Below are 19,389 nucleotides of genomic sequence, written 5' to 3'. Positions count from 1 at the left end.
GGGGTCGCTACCAGGCACCTCGTCCTCAGGCCAGGAACCAATCCTTTCGGCCCAAGCAGCAGAAGAGGGGAGCCAGCTCGGGTTCAGGCCCCGGCCATGCCTCCCAATGAGAATCAACCGATCCATCTGGGGGATGGGGCCATAGGGGGCAGGTTAACCCTCTTCTACCCCAGATGGGTCGAGATTACGTCGGACCAGTGGGTCCTCGCCATCATCCGAGAGGGTTACTTTCTGGACTTCCATCATCTACCTCTGGACAGGTTTGTGGAATCTTCGTGTCCGATCCACAAGAAGGCAGCATTGGAAGCTACCTTGGCGAGGCTACTGTCCTTGAAAGCCATAATCCCGGTACCCGCACGGGAAATGAATTCTGGGCATTATTCCATTTATTTCATGGTACCCAAGAAAGAGGGCACTTTCCGGCCCGTATTGGACCTCAAGTCAGTCAACCGATACTTACGGGTCCCAAGGTTTCGCATGGAAACTCTGCGTTCAGTCAAGAATGCAGTACAGCCAGGAGAGTTCCTCACGGCCTTAGATTTATCAGAAGCCTACCTTCATATCCCGATTCATCAGGATCATCAGCGCTACCTACACTTCAAGGAGCTGGGACGCCACTTCCAGTTCCGGGCTTTGCCCTTCGGGCTAGCCACGTCGCCGCGGACCTTCACCAAGGTGATCGTAGTGGTAGCAGCGGCACTCAGACGGGAAGGAATCCTTGTCCATCCCTACCTAGACGATTGGCTGATCAGGGCGAAATCACGAGAGGAGAGCCATCGGGCTACCAACAGAGTGATCGCCTTTCTGGAAAGCCTGGGATGGGTAGTCAACCTAAACAAGAGCTGCCTACAGCCTTCCCAATCTCTGGAATACCTGGGAGTCCAGTTCGACACCCAGGCAGACACAGTCAGTCTCACCGCCAAGAGAAGATTAAAACTTCGGACGCGTCTCCGGTCCTTGATGGGAGCCAGTCGGCCCACAGCTTGGGATTATCTGCAGGTTCTCGGTCTCATGGCATCCACCCTGGAAGTGGTACCCTGGGCAAGGGCCCATATGAGACCTCTACAAAACTCCCTTCTCTCTCGCTGGAGTCCCCGCTTCCGGAACTACTCCGTGCATCAACCTCTTCCAGCCAGAGTGCGGACTCAGCTACGGTGGTGGTTGCAGTCCAACCACACAAGCAGGGGGTCAAAGATGTCTTCCCCCACATGGACTCTGCTCACCACAGATGCCAGCATGAGCGGATGGGGAGCACACTGCGAAGAACTCACTGCCCAAGGGCGGTGGAACAGAGAACAGTCGGGGTGGAACATCAACCGACTAGAGGCGCGGGCAGTCCGGTTAGCCTGCCTGCAATTTGCTCACAGACTGAGGAACAGAGCGGTCAGAGTGATGTCAGATGGAAGAGGATGCCTACCATAAAATGCTCGAGATCCTTCAGTTTGTCGACACCCCGAAGGAGGTCTTAGCAGTGCCGCAGTGCCGGTGTATGAGATCTTCCGGGACCTGTTCCTCCGGCTATGGGAACACCCTCTCTCCGTTGCCCTGGTTAACCAGAAGGCCAATGGGGGGTGTCCCTTGTACAGCAGACTGTATGCTTCGAAAAGCACCAGTTTACCCACCAGTCAGTGGTGGTTGAGTCTGTTCTCAAGAAGGCAAAGCAGTTAAAAAAAAAAAAAAACAAACCCATGTGTCAGCCCCTCCGGGTAAAGACAACCAGGCATGGGACGCTATGGGAAGGAGGGTGTATCAGGGATCCATGTTGATAGCCCATATTGCCTCCTACCTTTTTTATATGACCCAGTATTCCCGCAGCCTACTGTGAAAACAAGTTCAGGAGGTGGTGGATGGTCTGGCGTAGCAGCCCCAGGAGGCCCTCATGGTGCTCGTCCAACAAAGCCTTGAATGTGGTAAGCCCGCCACTGAAGTGGCCAGTGCCTTTGTGGAACCTTAACCTAGTATTGGAATTTCTAGCGGGATCAGCCTTCAGGCCCCTTTGAGGCCTGTCGCTCCGTTTGTTAACCTTGAAGATGGTGTTCTTGCTGGCTGTATGTTCAGCACGCCGCATCTCAGAGCTACAAGCACTATCCTGTCGTGACCCATTTCTCTGAATCACTCCAGAGGCTATCCATCTTCGTACAGTTCCTTCCTTTTTACCCAAAGTAGTCTCACACTTTCACCCCAACCAAACCATATCCTTGCCTACCACGGAAGGTTTGAAGAAGTCGGAGGAAGGTCGAATGCTACGCCATCTCGACATCGGCAGACTGCTGTCCAGATACCTGGAAATGTCAGAAGCAGTACGAAAGACGGACCACCTGTTCGTCCTGCACAGCGGGAAGAAGCAAGGGGAAGCGGCCTCACGGCCGACCATCGCCCGCTGGATTAAAGAAGTTATCAAGGCAGCTTACGTAGAGGCAGGGAAACCACCACCTCTACAGGTCAAGGCACATTCTACCAGAGCACAATCAGCCTCTTGGGCAGAAGCTAAGCTGCTGTCGCCTGCAGAGATATGTAAAGCGGCAACGTGGTCCTCCCTCCATACCTTCTCCAGATTCTATTGTCTGGACATTCAGGCCAGGGAGGACACAGCATTTGCGAGGGCGATCCTACACGGTCCTCGGGCAGCCTCCCGCCCAGTCCGGGAGTAGCTTTTGTACATCCCATTTGTTTTGAGTCCATCTGCTACATGCTAGGAAATGTTAAGATTACTTACCTGGTAATCTCCTTTTCCTTAGTGTATGCAGATGGACTCAGCATCCCGCCCGGCTGCCGGTATACAGGGGGATTCGCTGACTCACGGTAAGCCATGTTTTGCTTATAATAGGGCTTCCACCCTGCCGGGTGTCGACGCCTTCCGGTTGAGAACACTGGCGGTCTCCAGCTACCATCAATTGGTCAGGGTAATCCTGCTGATTAATCGATCGGTCAGTACACATATAGCTATAACAAGCTTTGCAAGGAAGATTACTGAATCGCTTTACTTCCTGTGGGGGTATATGTACCCGTGCTGATGTCAGATCCGTCTCCAATTGCTAGCACGAGCATTTGTTTTGAGTCCATCTGCATACACTAAGGAAAAGGAAATTACCAGGTAAGTAATCTTAACATTGTGCTGCCTACTTTCTTTCCCTCGTCTCATGCCGGCCCGGGAGAGGGTGCTACACACACTGGATTGTAAGAGGACCCTGGCCTTCTACCTGGACCGTAAGGCAGGCCACAGGCTATCCACCCAGCTATTTCTCGTTTGACGGCTGAGCAGGGCCGTCACTAAACAGACTCTTTCCATCTGGCTAGCGGACTGTATCTCTTTCTGCTATGACCAGGCAGGGCTGCACCTGGAGGGCCATGCCACGGCATACTCCGTAAGGGCCGTGACGAGGTCTGTTGCCTACCTGCATGCAGTTTTGTTGGGAGAGAGCTGCAATGTGGAGTTCCCTTACAATTTCACTACGTATTACTGTCTGGACAGGGATGGCTGTCAAGATAGCAGATTCAGCAAAACCTGATAGCAAGATAGCAGATTCGGCAAAACCTTTTTCAGCTGTGAACCCAACTCTTCCACCGTGGGCCCCTGGGTTTTATTCAGTCTGTCTCCATGGTTACCACCAGCACCTCTGTTGTTGTTGCCCGTTGGCACCGGTTCGGGTCTGGCCTGTAGCTAGGGATTCACCCATATGTGAGGACTACCATCCTGCTTGTCCTAGGAGAAAGTGAAGTTGGTTATCTGTAACAGGCGTTCTCCTAAGACAGCAGGATGTTATTCCTCACAAAACTCTCCCGCCGCCCCACAGAGTTGGGTTCTTCTGGTTGGTTTGTTCTATTATTGAATCTACGTACACGTCTGAAGAGAGACCCTGCGTGGATGCAGGGATAGTGGCATGCTGGACATGCTCAGTGTGCCAGCCAGTTTCTAGAAACTTTGACAAAAGTTTTCCGTGCCGGGCTCCATCTGATGATGTCACCCATGTGTGAGGAGTAACATCCTGCTGTCCTAGGAGAACACCTGTTACAGGTAAGCAACTGCACTTTCTTCCCAGCAGTCTCTCTCTCTTAGCCCCTTCATGTATCATCAGTCTCTCTGTTGCTCTCAGTTCCCCCACTCTGCTCCTCATCAGCCTCTCTCCCTCAGTCCCTGCATCCTGCCCCCACTAGACTCTCCCTCTCTCTCTATCCTTCCACTCTGACCTCACCACTCTCTTTCTCAATCTCCCCACCCTTTACCCTGTCTGTTTCTCGGCAGGCCCAGGATAACACCCGTTCCCTGTACGTACCAGGATCAGTCCAGACGGTGGGTTATGTCCCCCGTCCAGCAGATGGAGTCAGAACAGAGCTCGAGGGCTCCGCCTCCTATACCAGCTCACCCTCTGCTGGAGCTCAGTATCTTTCTGACTCCAGCAGATGTGAGTTGGGGAAACAGTGCTTCCCCAGTCTGACAGGTTTTTGAGTCTCTTTCTACTTTTCTTTGAGTTCTACCTGTCTTTTGTTTGCTAGCTAACAATTTGGATCAAGTTAATTGAAAAAAAAAAAAAAAGTTTTTATTCTGTCAGTGATTTGAGGAGGCGTGCTGCTCTGTTCTGCCTCCTCCTGCAGTTTCACTTTCCTACGTTTGGGGGTAAGTGTTATTTTCTGTGTGGTTTTTCTCTTGCAGCTTTTCTCTTCACTTGTCGGAGTTTGCCGGTTCACGCGGTCCTTGACGGTCCTGTGGCCCGGCGAACGTTATCTCGGGCCTGGGCGCGTCGCTAGCGGTTTTCCCCGCCGGTGCCTAGGGATCTGTCAGGCGGGTTGTGTCGGCCTTTCGGCCCCCCCCGTGGTGCGCTTCCTTTTTGGCCCCCCCCCCCCGAGGCGATTTCTCATAGCGGCTTCTTCATGCCGCGCTTTTCCCGCTGCGAGACCTGCGGTGAGGCAGGGTCTCGTTTTTCGAAGGAGGGAGTTTGCCCACGCTGCCTCCCTGAAGGGGAAGGTGGTTCGCGTGGCTCGGGTTCGCGCCCAGCGCCCTCCTCACCTCAGCCAGGGATGAGCGGGCCGGCCACGTCCTCGCCAATGGCGGGAACGGCGGCCATTTTGGAGCGGGATTTTCCCTCAGAACATGCTCCGGAGGAAACAGATTCAGTTTGGGGCGCCCCCCGCCTGCACCGAAGCCCCGAGGAAGCTCTACCGGCCCGACCACCGCAAGGGGCCCCTGCGGCTGCGACTTCAGCCAGCCTGCCGTTTTTTTTCCCCGGACTTCATTTTAAAGATGCACACGGCTTACCTGCAGGGCCTGACAGAGCCGGGGGGAGCCCCCTCGGGACCTCCTGCTCCCAAAGTTCCCAAGCTCTCGTTTCCGGCCTCCGGGCCCCTGACCTCGGCTGGGCCAGCCACAAGCTCCTCGGCTTTACCATTCCAGTCTCCAGTGGCGGGAGCGGCTTCCTCCTCGGGCCCTGACCCTTCGGACCCTCCGGATCCGGCGCAATTGGAGGGGCAAACGGAGGGCGACGACCCGCGAGCCTTGCGGATCTTCCATAAGGAGGAACTAGAAGACCTGCTTCACCAGACCCTTCAAGAGCTAGATCTGGATCCTCCACCGGACCCCCCGGCGCCTGTGGCTCCGGCGGTCGCAACGTGCTCCAAGAAAGGGGACCCGGTCCTTGCCGCCCTCAGGCCTAGGGCTAAAGCTTTCCCGGTCCATGAGTCTTTTCTCCAGCTCCTCACGGGGGAATGGGACGTCCCTGAAGCGGCATTGAGGGTCACCCGGGCCATGGAAAAATTATATCCTTTGCCAGAGGATTTCTTAGATCTCATCCGTTTCCCTAAGGTGGACTCGGCGGTCTCAGCGGTGACTAAGTGTACTACGATCCCGGTGACGGGCGGGACGGCCCTACGGGACACACAAGACCACAAATTGGAGACATTCCTCAAGAGGGTGTTTGAGGTTTCGGCCCTAGGGATGCGAGCTGTCATGTGCAGTTCTTTGACCCAGAGGGCTAGCCTTCTCTGGGTCCAGCAACTCCTGAAGTCGCAGCAGTTGCCTCCGGAAGAAGCAGCTCAGGCCGACAGCCTGGAATCTGCCATCGCTTACGGGGCGGATGCTCTGTATGACCTTTTTCGCGTTCTGGCCCGCTCCATGGTGTCGGTGGTGGCGGCTCGTCGCCTCCTGTGGCTCCGGAATTGGTCTGCGGACGCCTCCTCCAAATCAAGCCTGGGATCCCTTCCCTTTCGTGGGAAGTTTCTCTTTGGGAACGACCTGGATCAGATCATGAAGTCACTGGGGGAAAATGCAGTGCATCATCTACCCGAAGATCGGCAGAGGCCTTAAAGGCCGTTTGCCTCCACCAGAACCAGGTCTCGAGCACAGCGACGCTATAGATCCTACCAGCAGTCCAATCCTCGCGCTGCTCCCAGTAGATCCCAACCGTAGTCGCGGTCCTTTCGTGGGCGGAGGCCTGCGAGAGAGGGCTCGGGCCAGGGGAACCCCCCCGGCAAATCTACCCAATGATGCCATACCGACCCACTCCTCCTGTCCGCCCATCGGGGGCCGACTCAAAGATTTCGTCGAGGAGTGGGTGAAGATTACTTCAGATCAGTGGGTCCTGGACACCATCCAATACGGTTACGCATTGGAATTTGTCCGTCTTCCTCGAGACAGATTTCTCTTCTCTCCGTGCGGCTCCGACCTCAAACGGATGGCGGTTCAACAGACACTAGACCGTCTGCAAGCCATAGAGGCTATTGTTCCCGTTCCTTTCGCCGAGGTGGGCTCGGGCCATTATTCCATCTACTTCGTGGTTCCCAAAAAGGACGGCTCGTTCCGGCCCATACTGGATCTGAAGGAAGTGAACCGCTCTCTGCGGGTCACCCGATTCCACATGGAGACGCTGCGTTCAGTGATTGCTGCGGTACACCAGGTGGAGTTCTTGGCTTCCCTGGATCTGACGGAGGCGTATCTGCACATCCCGATACTTCCGTACCACAGACGCTACCTACGTTTCAAGATCCTCGGTCAGCACTTTCAGTTTCAGGCCCTACCCTTTGGGCTCGCAACGGCTCCGCGGACCTTCACCAAGATCATGGTGGTGGTTGCAGCGGCCCTCCGCCGGGAGGGGATCTTAGTGCACCTCTACCTGGACGACTGGCTGGTGCGGGCGAAGTCCTTTTCGCATGGACAGGCCTCGGTGGCCAGAGTCTTGGAGATGCTTCGCTCTCTGGGCTGGGTTGTGAATCTCCCCAAGAGTTCCCTCGTCCCATCCCAACGCTTGGATTTTCTGGGGGCGACCTTCGACACTCAGCAAGGCATGGTCTTCCTGAGTGCGGACAAGGCACTCTCCTTGAGGGAGCACGTCCGTCAGTTCGCGACTTTGTCGGAACCCACCGCTTGGAATTATCTACAGCTTCTGGGAGTGATGGGGTCCACCATCGACATGGTGCCCTGGGCGTTTGCTCACCTACGTCCACTGCAGGCGTCCCTGCTGTCGCGATGGAAACCGGTGTCACAGGAGTATCAGGTGGTTCTACCCCTCCCTCAGTCAGCTCGAGACAGTCTGGAGTGGTGGCTGGTCCCGGCTCACCTGGCCCGAGGCGTCTCCCTCGACGTTCCCTCTTGGGTGATCGTGACCACCGACGCCAGCCTCGTGGGGTGGGGCGCTGTCTGCGAACGAAGCGCCACACAGGGGACGTGGTCCCCGGAGGAGGCGGGGTGGCCGATCAATCGTCTGGAGACCAGAGCAGTACGCCTCGCACTTCGACGTTTCCTCCCCCTGATTCGGAACCGAGAGGTAAGGGTTCTTTCGGACAACGCCACCACGGTGGCGTACATCAATCGTCAAGGCGGGACGAGGAGCGAACAGGTCTCCGCCGAAACCACGCTCCTGATGGAATGGGCGGAACTTCATCTGGTTCGGCTCGCGGCCTCCCACATCGCCGGCGTGGACAACGTTCAAGCGGATTACCTGAGTCGTCAGCGGTTGGACCCCGGCGAATGGTCCCTTTCCGACGAGGCGATGACGCTCCTGGTTCGCCGTTGGGGAACGCCGCGACTGGACTTGATGGCGACCGCCCTCAACGCCAAGGCCCCGCGCTTCTTCAGTCGCAGAAGGGAGCGCGGCGCGGAGGGGGTGGATGCTCTAGCGCTGCCGTGGCCGTCGGATCAGCTACTCTATGTTTTTCCTCCCTGGCCCTTAGTGGGCAAGATACTCCGCAGGATAGAAACTCACAGCGGTCCCGTGATTCTGGTAGCTCCGGAGTGGCCGCATCGTCCTTGGTTTACAGACCTGCTCCACATGACAGTGGACGGACCGTTACGCCTGAGTCATCTTCCTCGGCTCCTGCAGCAGGGACCGGTATTTTTCGAGCAGGCGGCACTCTTTTGTCTTGCGGCTTGGCTTTTGAACGGCGCCGCCTCCGCCGACGAGGCTACCCGGAGGCGGTAATCTCTACGATGCTCCGGGCCCACAAACCTTCTACCTCTGTTGCTTATGTGCGAGTGTGGAAGGTCTTCGAGGCCTGGTGTACCGATCATGGGGCCCGACCCACGGAGGCGTCGGTACCTCTGATCCTTCAATTTTTGCAGGACGGGCTGGATAAGGGTCTTGCGTACAATTCCCTACGTGTGCAGGTAGCGGCCCTGAATGTTCTGGTACAGACACCGGTCGCTCTTCCTCTCCAGGCGGATATCGCCCGATTCCTGAAGGGGGCCAAACATCTACGGCCGCCGGTCAGGGACCCTTGTCCGTCGTGGAGTCTTAACCTGGTTCTCCGGGCCCTAGCAGGCGCTCCTTTCGAACCTCTGCAGGACTCTTCTCTTAAAGACCTCACTATGAAGACGGTCTTTCTCGTGGCCATATGCTCTGCCCATCGAATCTCGGAGCTACAGGCTCTTTCCTGCAGGGAACCCTACCTTCGCATTTCGGAGGCGGGGATCTCGCTGCGTACAGTGCCTTCCTTCCTCCCGAAGGTGGTCTCTTCGTTTCACGTGAATCAGACGGTGGAACTCCCGGCGTTCTCTCCAGAGGAGTCGAGGTCTCTTCGTAACTTGGACGTCAAGCGAGTCTTACTCCATTACCTGGAGGTTACCAATGCCTTTCGGGTTTCCGATCATTTGTTTGTGCTCTGGTCGGGACCTAAGAAGGGCTCTTCGGCTTCAAAGACGACCATCGCCCGCTGGATCAAGGATGCCATCTCGTCGTCTTATATCGGGGCCGGTCGGGATCCGCCCAGGGGCGTTCGAGCTCATTCTACACGCTCTCAAGCAGCGTCTTGGGCGGAGTCTCGTGCCGTCTCCCCACAGGAAATGTGCCGGGCGGCGACGTGGAAGTCGCTGCATACCTTCGCTAAGCATTATCGCCTACACCTGGCGCCTTCTACTCCTGGACACTTTGGCGATCAGGTGCTCCGAGCAGGGCTCTCAAGGGCCCACCCATAGTAGGGAAGCTTTGGTACATCCCACCGTCTGGACTGATCCTGGTACGTACAGGGAAAAGAAAATTATTCCTTACCTGCTAATTTTCGTTCCTGTAGTACCATGGATCAGTCCAGACGCCCACCACGCTGGGATCTTGTGACCTGCTCGGATTCATTGTTATCTCCTGTCTCTTCTTTCTTCGCTCTGGTTCTCTCTCAGAGTTGTACAGCTCCTCACAAGTTGACGTTGACGACCTCTTTTTGTTGGGTCATTCCTGTTTTATTGTTATTGATGTTGATTTTCATCAGGGTTTTGATCCAAATTGTTTTGTTATTGCTCTTTTGGGCTTTGTTATTCACGATACTGAGCTCCAGCAGAGGGTGAGCTGGTATAGGAGGCGGAGCCCTCGAGCTCTGTTCTGACTCCATCTGCTGGACGGGGGACATAACCCACCATCTGGACTGATCCATGGTACTACAGGAACGAAAATTAGCAGGTAAGGAATAATTTTCTTATGCAGGTTCAATGGCCCCCAACAATTTACCCCACCCTATAGCCAGCACCAATATTCTTCAACCTCTCTTTTTCCCACTGGCCCACCCCCTGTCCTCCCATACACATTCTTTCCTCCCGTTTTCTGCTAGTACCAGTCTCCCCAGTCCCTCTCATCCTGTCCTGTGCTGTACTGCCCAGTTTCTGTGGGGACAGGAGGGAAAGAGCCGCATTTTGCACTTGAAAGAGCCATAAGTGGCTCCCAAGACACACTTAGTATATGAAGACCCATGCATGTTCAATAAAGACTTTCCTAGCATGTAGCAGATGGACTCAGGACCAATGGGTATAGTGTGCTCCTGATAGCAGTTGGAGATGGAGTTAGATTTCAATCCGACGTCAGCACTACATATACCCATGCATGAGGTTTTGCTCTCCAGTTTTTTCCGTCTGCATAGCAGTTCGGGACTTCACACATGCTTGCACAGCGTTAGAAAATGAAAACCAAACTCCAAATTTAAAGAAGAAACAAAAACTTACCTCCAAACCGAGCCCTGTTCTCCTGCGGTGATATCTAAGGATTCCTCCCCAGTCAAGATTTCCTGAGGTGATTTCCGAGATCACTCAGAAGTAAGCCACTGTCCCAGCGTGGACTTAGCCCCAAGGAAAGGGAGCGGCTGAGAGGTAGCCTCGGTCTGGTAGCCGACCCAGCTTGGACTTAGCCCCCTGAAAAGGGAGTGACTGAGAGGCAGCGGGTACAGAACTGAGCGCGGCGATGAAGGTAATTCCCTCTCCCCCCGCAGCCGGAGACTGCCCAGCAGAGGACTGGGAAGCGCCAAGACAAGGTAAGGTAGAAAACTTTCTCTAAGTCTCTGGACTCCGAGGCTCAGACAGCCACACAGATCATCCCTCCAGCATTTGTACGTTCGGGTTGAGCAGCCCCATCCAGGCTAGACCCCGATCCGGCAAGAGGGTCCTCCCACGTGGAGACTCCCTGGGGGTGCCTCCATCTTACTGCGTGGTCACCGGCACCTTCCCCCACCCCCCGGTTGCTGCATTGTCCGCACAGCGGCCAGCCGGGCGCACAAAGTACGTGTGCGCACAGCAGCGCACGCATCTATGGCATGCGCACAGCTGCGCACGCCTCGGGGCCGGGCGCACAGCAGCACGCTCAGGGGTGCCAAGCGCACAACTAGGCTTGCGTGCACAGCCACGCACGCATCTTCCGTTCCTACGCGCACAACATAGGAACACCCGGAACACATTACCAGGCTTCCCGGCACACGCACCTGTACAGGTTACATGCGCAAATCATGGCACCGCCGTCCAAGATAGCTAAAGGTCCAGTCCTGTGCCCGACATGCCACCTGAGAGCGGCACAGCCTGAGGGGACCTCAGCCCTGTGCCTGCTATGCGAAGAAGCTCAGGGGGAGCCGAGACAAGGTCCCCCTCGGACTGTAGAGGACTCCGGATCCACCAGCGAGACTACCCCGGACCTCTGTATTCCTGACTCGGCCCCTCCACAGTGGGGGCCCTCGGGGAGCATCGTCGGACCCAATGCGGTCCCAGGCAAATTCACCTGGGCGGGATTCTTCGCTGAGCTGCAATCCTACATCCACGCACAGGCAGGCGCACCAGCTTGATGCACCAGCGGCACAATCACAACCCCCGCCAGTGGTCCAGAACCTCCCAGGTCCCTCCTGGCCTCCACCAGATGAGCCTCCCCTGGACAAATACCTCCCCTTGGGGGACACAGGTTCATTTTTTATTTATTTATTTATTGGTTTTTATATACCATTGTTTGGAGCAAGCCTTCACAACAGTTTACAGGTTTAACAATTAATTACATATAACAAAGTCAAATGTTGAAACTGTTTACAGATTTAACCACTAATTACATATAACAAAGACAAATGTTGAAAACATAATGGGAGGATTAAGGCTGGGTTCACATATTACAAGTAACAGGGCCAAACAATGAGAGCATTATAACAAATAATTTGGGGGGAGGGAGGAGGAATTCTCATAACGGTTAACTTGGATTATAACTTAACTTATTATGTAAAATGGGGCATGATATGGAGCGTTGTAATGAGATTATGGGTAAATGAAGAAGGGTGATATTGGGTGATAAATAAGATTGATATTAAGCTAAAAGGTGGGGAAGGGTGGATGCTTATAATTCTGAGGGTAGTGGTGGGTGGGGGTAGGGAGGAGATAGAGGCTAGTTAATTTAAGGTTGAGGGACTTAGTTGATAAAGTTCTTGGTTAGTTCATTGGTAAAGATCAAGGCTGTTCAAGAGGGACAGATGATTTGGAGGAGGAATCAGACCCCCTGGAAGAGGGGGAACTCCCTCCAGGAATGGAACCGTATCGCACCATGATGCGCTTCTTCCCAAAAGACGAATTATCAGATCTCGTAGCCACGAGTCTGAAGGCATTGGCCATCCCGGACACATGCAACACAGCAGAGTTGAAGGCAAGCCCCTTCCTGGCCGGGCTCCGCCAGACCTCACGCCATTTCCCTACGCTACAGGCCATACAACAACTGATCGACCTGGAATGGGATGCTCCAGAGGCCACCTTTAAGGGAGGTCGAGCCCTAGAAGCTCTCTTCTACCCCTTGGACCCCGCGACGAAGGAACTCCTGAGGTTTCCCAAGGTCGACGCCCTGGTCTGCGCCACCACAAAGCGCACTACCATACCAGTCGAGGGAGGAGCTTCACTCAAGGATGCCAATGACAGACGGCAGGAATCCATCCTCAAGCAGTCTTATGATGTATCAGCTATGACCTTACAGATCGCTGCCTACTGCGCCATGGTATCGTGCTCCTGCCTGGCTATGGCCAGGGACGCAACTACGCCAATCGAGGCATTAGACCCAGAAATATAATTCCTCACAGATGCGACCTCAGACCTGGCATGCACCTCAGCCAGGAGCCTCTCGTCCATAGTGGCAGCCAGAAGACAGCTCTGGCTCCGAAGCTGGTCAGCCGACGCGACCTCTAAGATGAGGCTCACGAGAATGCCCTTTAAAGGAACATTCCTATTTGGAGACGACCTGGACAAATTACCCGACAAATGGGGCGAGTCCCCAGTACCCCGTCTACCGGAGGACAGGAACAAGAAGAACCAACACCCCTCTCCCCGGGCACCCAAGGGCAGAGGATCCCAGCATTATAGACCATACAAAAACACTTACCAAGCCCCCCGCCCCGCCGGCAAGGGGCAGTCCTTTCGGAACAGACACAACAAAAGAGCCGGCTTGGGACCTGGCCCCAACCGCAACACGCAATGAGAATCAGCAGACCCATTTACAGGAAGAGATCATAGGGGGCAGGCTTGCCCTATTCTACCAAAGATGGGTCGAAATAACTTAGGACAATTGGGTCCTATCCATCATCGAAGAGTGATACTATCTGGACTTCCACAGTATCCCCCTGGACAAGTTTGTGATTTCTCCATGCCACGACCCCTCCAAGAGGAAGGCAGTGGAAACCACATTATCCAAACTACTCGCCCTAAAGGCAATAACACCGATGCCCACGCACCAACAAAATTCTGGGCACTATTCCATCTACTTCATCGTGCCCAAGAAAGAGGGAACATTCCGGCCCATACTGGCCCTCAAGACCGTCAATCACTACCTGAAGGTACCCCGCTTCCGCATGGAAACCCTGCGTTTGGTCATAAAGGTGGTACAACAGGGAGAATTCCTGACATCCCTGGATCTGTCAGAAGCCTATCTCCACATACCAATCCATCGCCTCCATCAGCGTTTCCTTCGCTTCGTGATATTGGGCCCTCACTACCAGTTCCAAGCCCTACCGTTCGGGCTAGCTACGGCTCCCCGAACGTTCACCAAGATCATGGTGGTAGTAGCGGTGATACTGAGGAAAGAAGGGATCCTCGTGCACCCATACCTGGACAATTGGCTGATCAGAGCGAAATCGCCAGAGGAAAGCCATCAAGCAACCACCAGAGTCATGGAACTACTGCAGAACCTCGGGTGGGTCGTCAACACACCCAAGAGCCACCTGCAGCCCTCCCATTCCCTAGAGTACCTGGGTGTCCGGTTTGACACCAAATGGAACAAAGTTACCCTTCCCCCTACAAGGAGAAGGAGATTGGAACAACTACGAGCATTGTTGAACTCCACTTTCCCCACGGCATGGGACTATCTCCAAGTCTTCGGAATCATGGCATCAACCATAGAAGTCGTCCCATGGGCAAGGACCCACATGCGGCCCCTACAACATTCCCTACTGTCACGGTGGAACCCGATGTCTCATAACTACTCCGGCTACCGGTGAAGATTCAGAACCTACTACAATGGTGGCTACAAGAAGACCATCTGAGCGAGGGAGCAAGCCTATCCCCACCGGAATGGACGTTGCTCACCACGGATGCGAGCCTGTGGAGATGGGGAGCCCACTGCCAGGAGCTAATGGCTCAAGGGCAATGGGACAAAGAAGAATCGGCATGGAACATAAACCGACTGGAAGCCCAAGCAGTCAGACTAGCCTGCCTACGGTTCAGCCACAGACTCCGGGGCAAATCAGTCAGTCATGTCGGACAACGCTACGACAGTGGCCTATATCAACCGCCAGGGGGGAACCAGAAGCCAGCAGGTGTCCCTGGAAATAGAGCCCCAATGACATGGGCAGAATCAAACCTGCAGGGGATATCAGCCGCCCACATTGCGGGAAAAGACAACGTCACTGCAGACTACCTCAGCAGAGAGAGTATGGATCCAGGGGAATGGACACTGTCTACAGCAGCCTTCCAGCGAATAGTAAACCACTGGGGAACACCAGCCATGGATCGTCTGGCAACCAGGTCCAACACCCGGGTTCCCAAGGTCTTCAGCCGAAGACGGAAACCGCTGTCCCAGGGAATCGATGCCCTCGTCCAGACCTGGCCACAGGAGGACCTACTGTACGCCTTCCCTCCATGGCTACTACTGGGCAGAATCATCCGCAAGATAGAACACCACAGAGGGCTGGTACTTCTAGTGGCTCCGGATTGGCCAAGAAGACCGTGGTATGCGGACATGCGAAGACCTCTGGCGGGAAATCCTCTATGCCTGCCTTCACACAGGGATCTACTCCAGCAAGGACTGATCCTCCACAAAGACCCAATAAGATTCTCGCTTACGGTCTGGCCATTGAGAGGTCTCGCCTGAAAAAGAGTGGATTCTCAGGACCAGTGATTGACACACTGCTCCGAGTGCGCAAGTTCTCCACCTCCTTAACATATATACGAGTATGGAGAATATTCGAAGCCTGGTGTGAGGACCGAGACATTCTTACACGGACAGTCAAAATCCCCATGATCCTGAAATTTCTGCAGAACGGCGTGAACAAAGAGTTGTCCCTCAACTCCATCAAGGTACAACTGGCCGCTCTGGCCAGCTTCAGACCCAGGGTGGAGGGCACCAGCCTAGCGGTCCTCCCAGATGTCTCCCGCTTCTTAAAAGGGGTCAAGTACATTCGGCCACCCCTAAAGTGGCCGATACCCTTATGGAATCTCAATCTAGTGTTAGACTTCCTAGCGGGAGCTTCATTCAGACCAACTCGCGGTCTGCCCCTACAGCTCCTGACCTTGAAGACTGCGTTCCTTGTGGCAATCTGCTCAGCCCGTCGAATCTCCAAACTTCAAGCACCATCATGCCGGGAGCCATTCCTCAAATTCACGCCGGGATCCATACAGCTGCGCACTATACCCTCCTTCCTGCCAAAGGTGGTTTCTCACTTCCATCTAAACCAAACCATCTCGCTGCCATCTCCAGATGAGCATAAGGACTCTGAAGATTCACGCCTTCTTCGCCACCTGAAATTCGGCAGGCTCCTAGTCCAATACCTGGAAAGATCGGAAACCTGTACAAAAGACGGACCATCTGTTCGTTCTTCACAGAGGGAAAAAGCAAGGAGAAGCGGCCTCGCGGGCAACCATAGCTCGCTGGATCAAAGAAGTAATCAAGGTGGCCTACGTAGAGGCAAGCAAGCCTCCACCTCTACAAGTCAAGGGCCCAGGCAATGTCACCTGCAGAGATCTGTCAGGCGGCAACATGGTCCTCCATCCACGCCTTCTCAAGATTCTATCGCCTGGATGTTCAGACCAAGGATGATACAGCATTCGCAAGGGCAGTACTAAATGGGCCACGGGCAGCCTCTCACCCGGTTCGGGAGTAGATTTTGTACATCCCATTGGTCCTGAGTCCATCTGCTACACGCTAGGAAACGTAGAAATGACTTACCTGATAATTTCATTTTCCTTAGTGTAGACAGATGGATTCAGCACCCCGCCCATGGCTGCCTTGCAATCAAGAATCCTCGGGGGAACCTCCCCCGAGTGCAACACAAACACGGGTAAGCCATGAACCGGCGCAAAAACCCAGGAACCAACACCCTTTCACTCTACAAATCATCTCTTCATCAATACAAAGCAAGCACCTTAAGATCCAAGAGGGACTACTATGCCTCTAAGATACACGACCTTGTATTCGATGCCAAAGCCCTCTTCAGCTATGTAGCCAACCTCACACAATTAAACCAGTCAGAGATTGCACATGACCAAGCTCAATCGAAAGCTGAAGAATTAGCACTATTCTTCAGCAACAAAATCAGCAGCCTTCTATCTCAGCTCCCCACTAACCCCACTGTACCATTAACCACTCCTCAACCCGCAATCAACAACACTCGGTTAGAAGAACTTGATTCAACTTCATCCATTGAGATCCAAGGAATTCTAAGGAAAATGAAACCTTCCTCTCACCCTTCAGATCACATCCCAACTAAACTACTACTATCAAATCCAGATTCCATCTCCAAAATCCTGGCAGACATCATAAATTGCTCCCTCACACAAGGATTCTACCCTGACAACCTCAAACTAGCCTCACTCAAACCCCTCCTCAAAAAACCAAATCTGGACCCCAACGATCCTAACAACTTTCGACCGATAGCTAACCTCCCCTTCATAGCCAAGATTATGGAAAAATTGGTAAACTCACGACTCTCTAACTACATTGAAGACAACAACCTCCTATTCCCATCACAATACGGATTCCGCAAAACTTTAAGCACGGAAGCCCTCCTCATCTCCATGACTGACTACATCATCCTAGGCCTAGACAAAGGACAAGCCTTCCTTTTGATCTTACTCGACCTTTCGTCAGCATTTGACACGGTCAATCACTCCCTTCTCATCAACCAACTAACAGCCATAGGTATCTCAGGCACTGCCCTCTCATGGTTCAGAACCTTCCTCAGCAACAGAGGATACAAGGTTAAGATTCATAACAAAGAATCCTCACTTTACCCCGCGTCAGTAGGAGTCCCTCAGGGTTCATCCTTGTCTCCTACCTTGTTTAATATTTATCTGTTACCCTTATGTCAACTTCTCACTGACCTCAATCTCAAACATTTCCTCTACGCTGATGATATTCAGGTCCTGATCCCCATCAAGGAGTCTCTCGCGAAAACACTGTCTCACTGGGAAACATGCCTCCAAAATATCAAACAGCTTCTCACAAGCCTCAACCTGGTACTAAATTAATCAAAAACGGAACTTCTACTCATCACACCAGAAAACAGTTCCTTCACACCCACTCATCCAGCCATTCCAAATACTACACAAGTGAGAGACCTAGGACTTCTAATTGACAATCACCTGAACCTGAAAGCTACCATCAACAAAACCACCAGAGACTGCTTTTATAAACTCCAAGTGCTGAAAAGAATAAGACCTCTGTTCCACACACATGACTTTAGAACGATTCTACAATCAATCATCTTTGCTAAGCTGGACTATTGTAACACCATCTTGCTTGGTCTCCCCTCATCACACACCAAACCACTGCAAATGGTCCAAAATGCCTCCGCCCGTATACTCACTAACACCAGGAGAAGAGAACATATAACCCCTATCTTGATGGGCCTCCACTGGTTGCCCATCCACTTCAGAATAATCTACAAGGCCATTCTCACCATATTCAAAAACATCCATCAACTAGCCCCAATTGATCTTCATATCCCCCTCCGATTACACAACTCAACAAGACCGACAAGAGATGCTTACAAAGGATCACTTCAAGTACCTCCAGCCAAAACTACCAGACACATTACGCTAAGAGATCGGGCCTTCTCCACAGCCGGTCCTACCTTATGGAACTCCATCCCCCCAGATCTTAGAATGGAACCCAGCATCACAACCTTCAAGAAAAGACTTAAGACCTGGCTGTTTACGCAGGCCTTTCCTAACTCCAACATTATTTAACTCCCAACTATCAACACACATCGCCAGCAATATCATTAATAGCCACCTCTTACAATGTTGTTATATGTAATTATTTGATCTTCATTTTCCTTCTTACTCCAAGTTCTATATTTCCTTGTTACATGTAACTGCTTTTTCTGCACTATTGTTCACGTTGTTAAGTTTATTATAATTTGCACTCCTGTTTCTTGTGAACCAGCATGATGGGACTATCGTCTTGAATGTTGGTATATAAAAAACTTAAATAAATAAATAAATAAGCCAACCCTTATCTCTAGCTCAGATACCCATATTACCAGGTGTCTGCGCTTCTCAGTTGAGTGTCCTGGCGGTCTCCAGCTAGAAACCACATCACCCAATTCAAGTTAATCAAGTTATCCAAGTTAATTAAAAAAATTATCCAAACACATATATCCATAATTGCTTTTCGAGGAGAAAACTGGAGAGCAAAGCCTCATGCACGGGTATATGTAGTGCTGACGTCAGATTGAAATCTGACTCCATCTCCAACTGCTATCAGGAGCACACTGTACCCATTGGTCCTGAGTCCTGAGTCCATCTGTCTACGCTAAGGAAAATGAAATTATCAGGTAAGTAATTTCTATGTTAAATTCTTTACTAGAAAAATTTCTGGAGGGACATTTTGCTCAGAGCATATGGAGGCACTTAACCTACTTATATGATTGGTGATCTGTCTTCGGAGGATGTTTGTTATAGGGAAGCAACTTCAGTTTTTTACACAGATTTTAAAAAACTTACACTGTGAGAAGTCTCAGGAAATGCTAAAGTTTAAATTGACGACTTTGCATTTGTCTAGCCCCAGCTACAGCCCTGACAGATCAGGACTAAACTTATCACAGCCTTGACAGGCCAGAGGAACTTCTGCCTATTCCCTGACATGCCACAGGAGTTCCTGCTTGATTTCCTGATTTGTGTTGTGCTATATTTCAGATCTCTGCTCTTTGTGTGGATTGTGAAGCCTTAGTCCATGCCTTGCAGGATCTGCCACTGCATCTAAGAGTGAATGTAGAGGCCGAACTGGTGCAGGTACAGTATTTTACATTATGTAAAAATCATTTATTTAAAACTAAGTTAATAAGAATACATGTTTTTATTTATACGTGCCCTGTTTTTTTCCCACCCAGAGTTCCTGGTTTCTTGTCATTGTTGACATTCCTTATTACCTCAGCAGTTTCCATTTCTTTGAATTTCCACGATTACCCTGTTTAAGCTTTCCT

At 52.6% G+C, this 19,389-nt stretch overlaps 1 protein-coding gene across 2 annotated transcripts in view; it reads left to right on the top strand.

Annotated features, from left to right (window-relative positions):
- Positions 1-19,389, top strand: part of AVEN (apoptosis and caspase activation inhibitor) — a 63,031-nt gene that overhangs the window by 23,395 nt on the left and 20,247 nt on the right. For both annotated transcript variants that reach the window (XM_029600196.1, XM_029600195.1), the window contains exon 4: positions 19,103-19,198. In XM_029600196.1, coding sequence (XP_029456056.1) covers positions 19,103-19,198 — 96 coding nt within the window. The remainder of the gene's footprint in view (positions 1-19,102; positions 19,199-19,389) is intronic.

The sequence above is a fragment of the Rhinatrema bivittatum genome, chromosome 4 (genome assembly GCF_901001135.1).
Source record: "Rhinatrema bivittatum chromosome 4, aRhiBiv1.1, whole genome shotgun sequence".
NCBI classification, from domain to species: Eukaryota; Metazoa; Chordata; class Amphibia; order Gymnophiona; family Rhinatrematidae; genus Rhinatrema; species Rhinatrema bivittatum.
The sequence above is the reverse complement of the archived record's forward strand: the minus strand, read 5'-3'. Positions and strand labels throughout refer to the sequence as shown.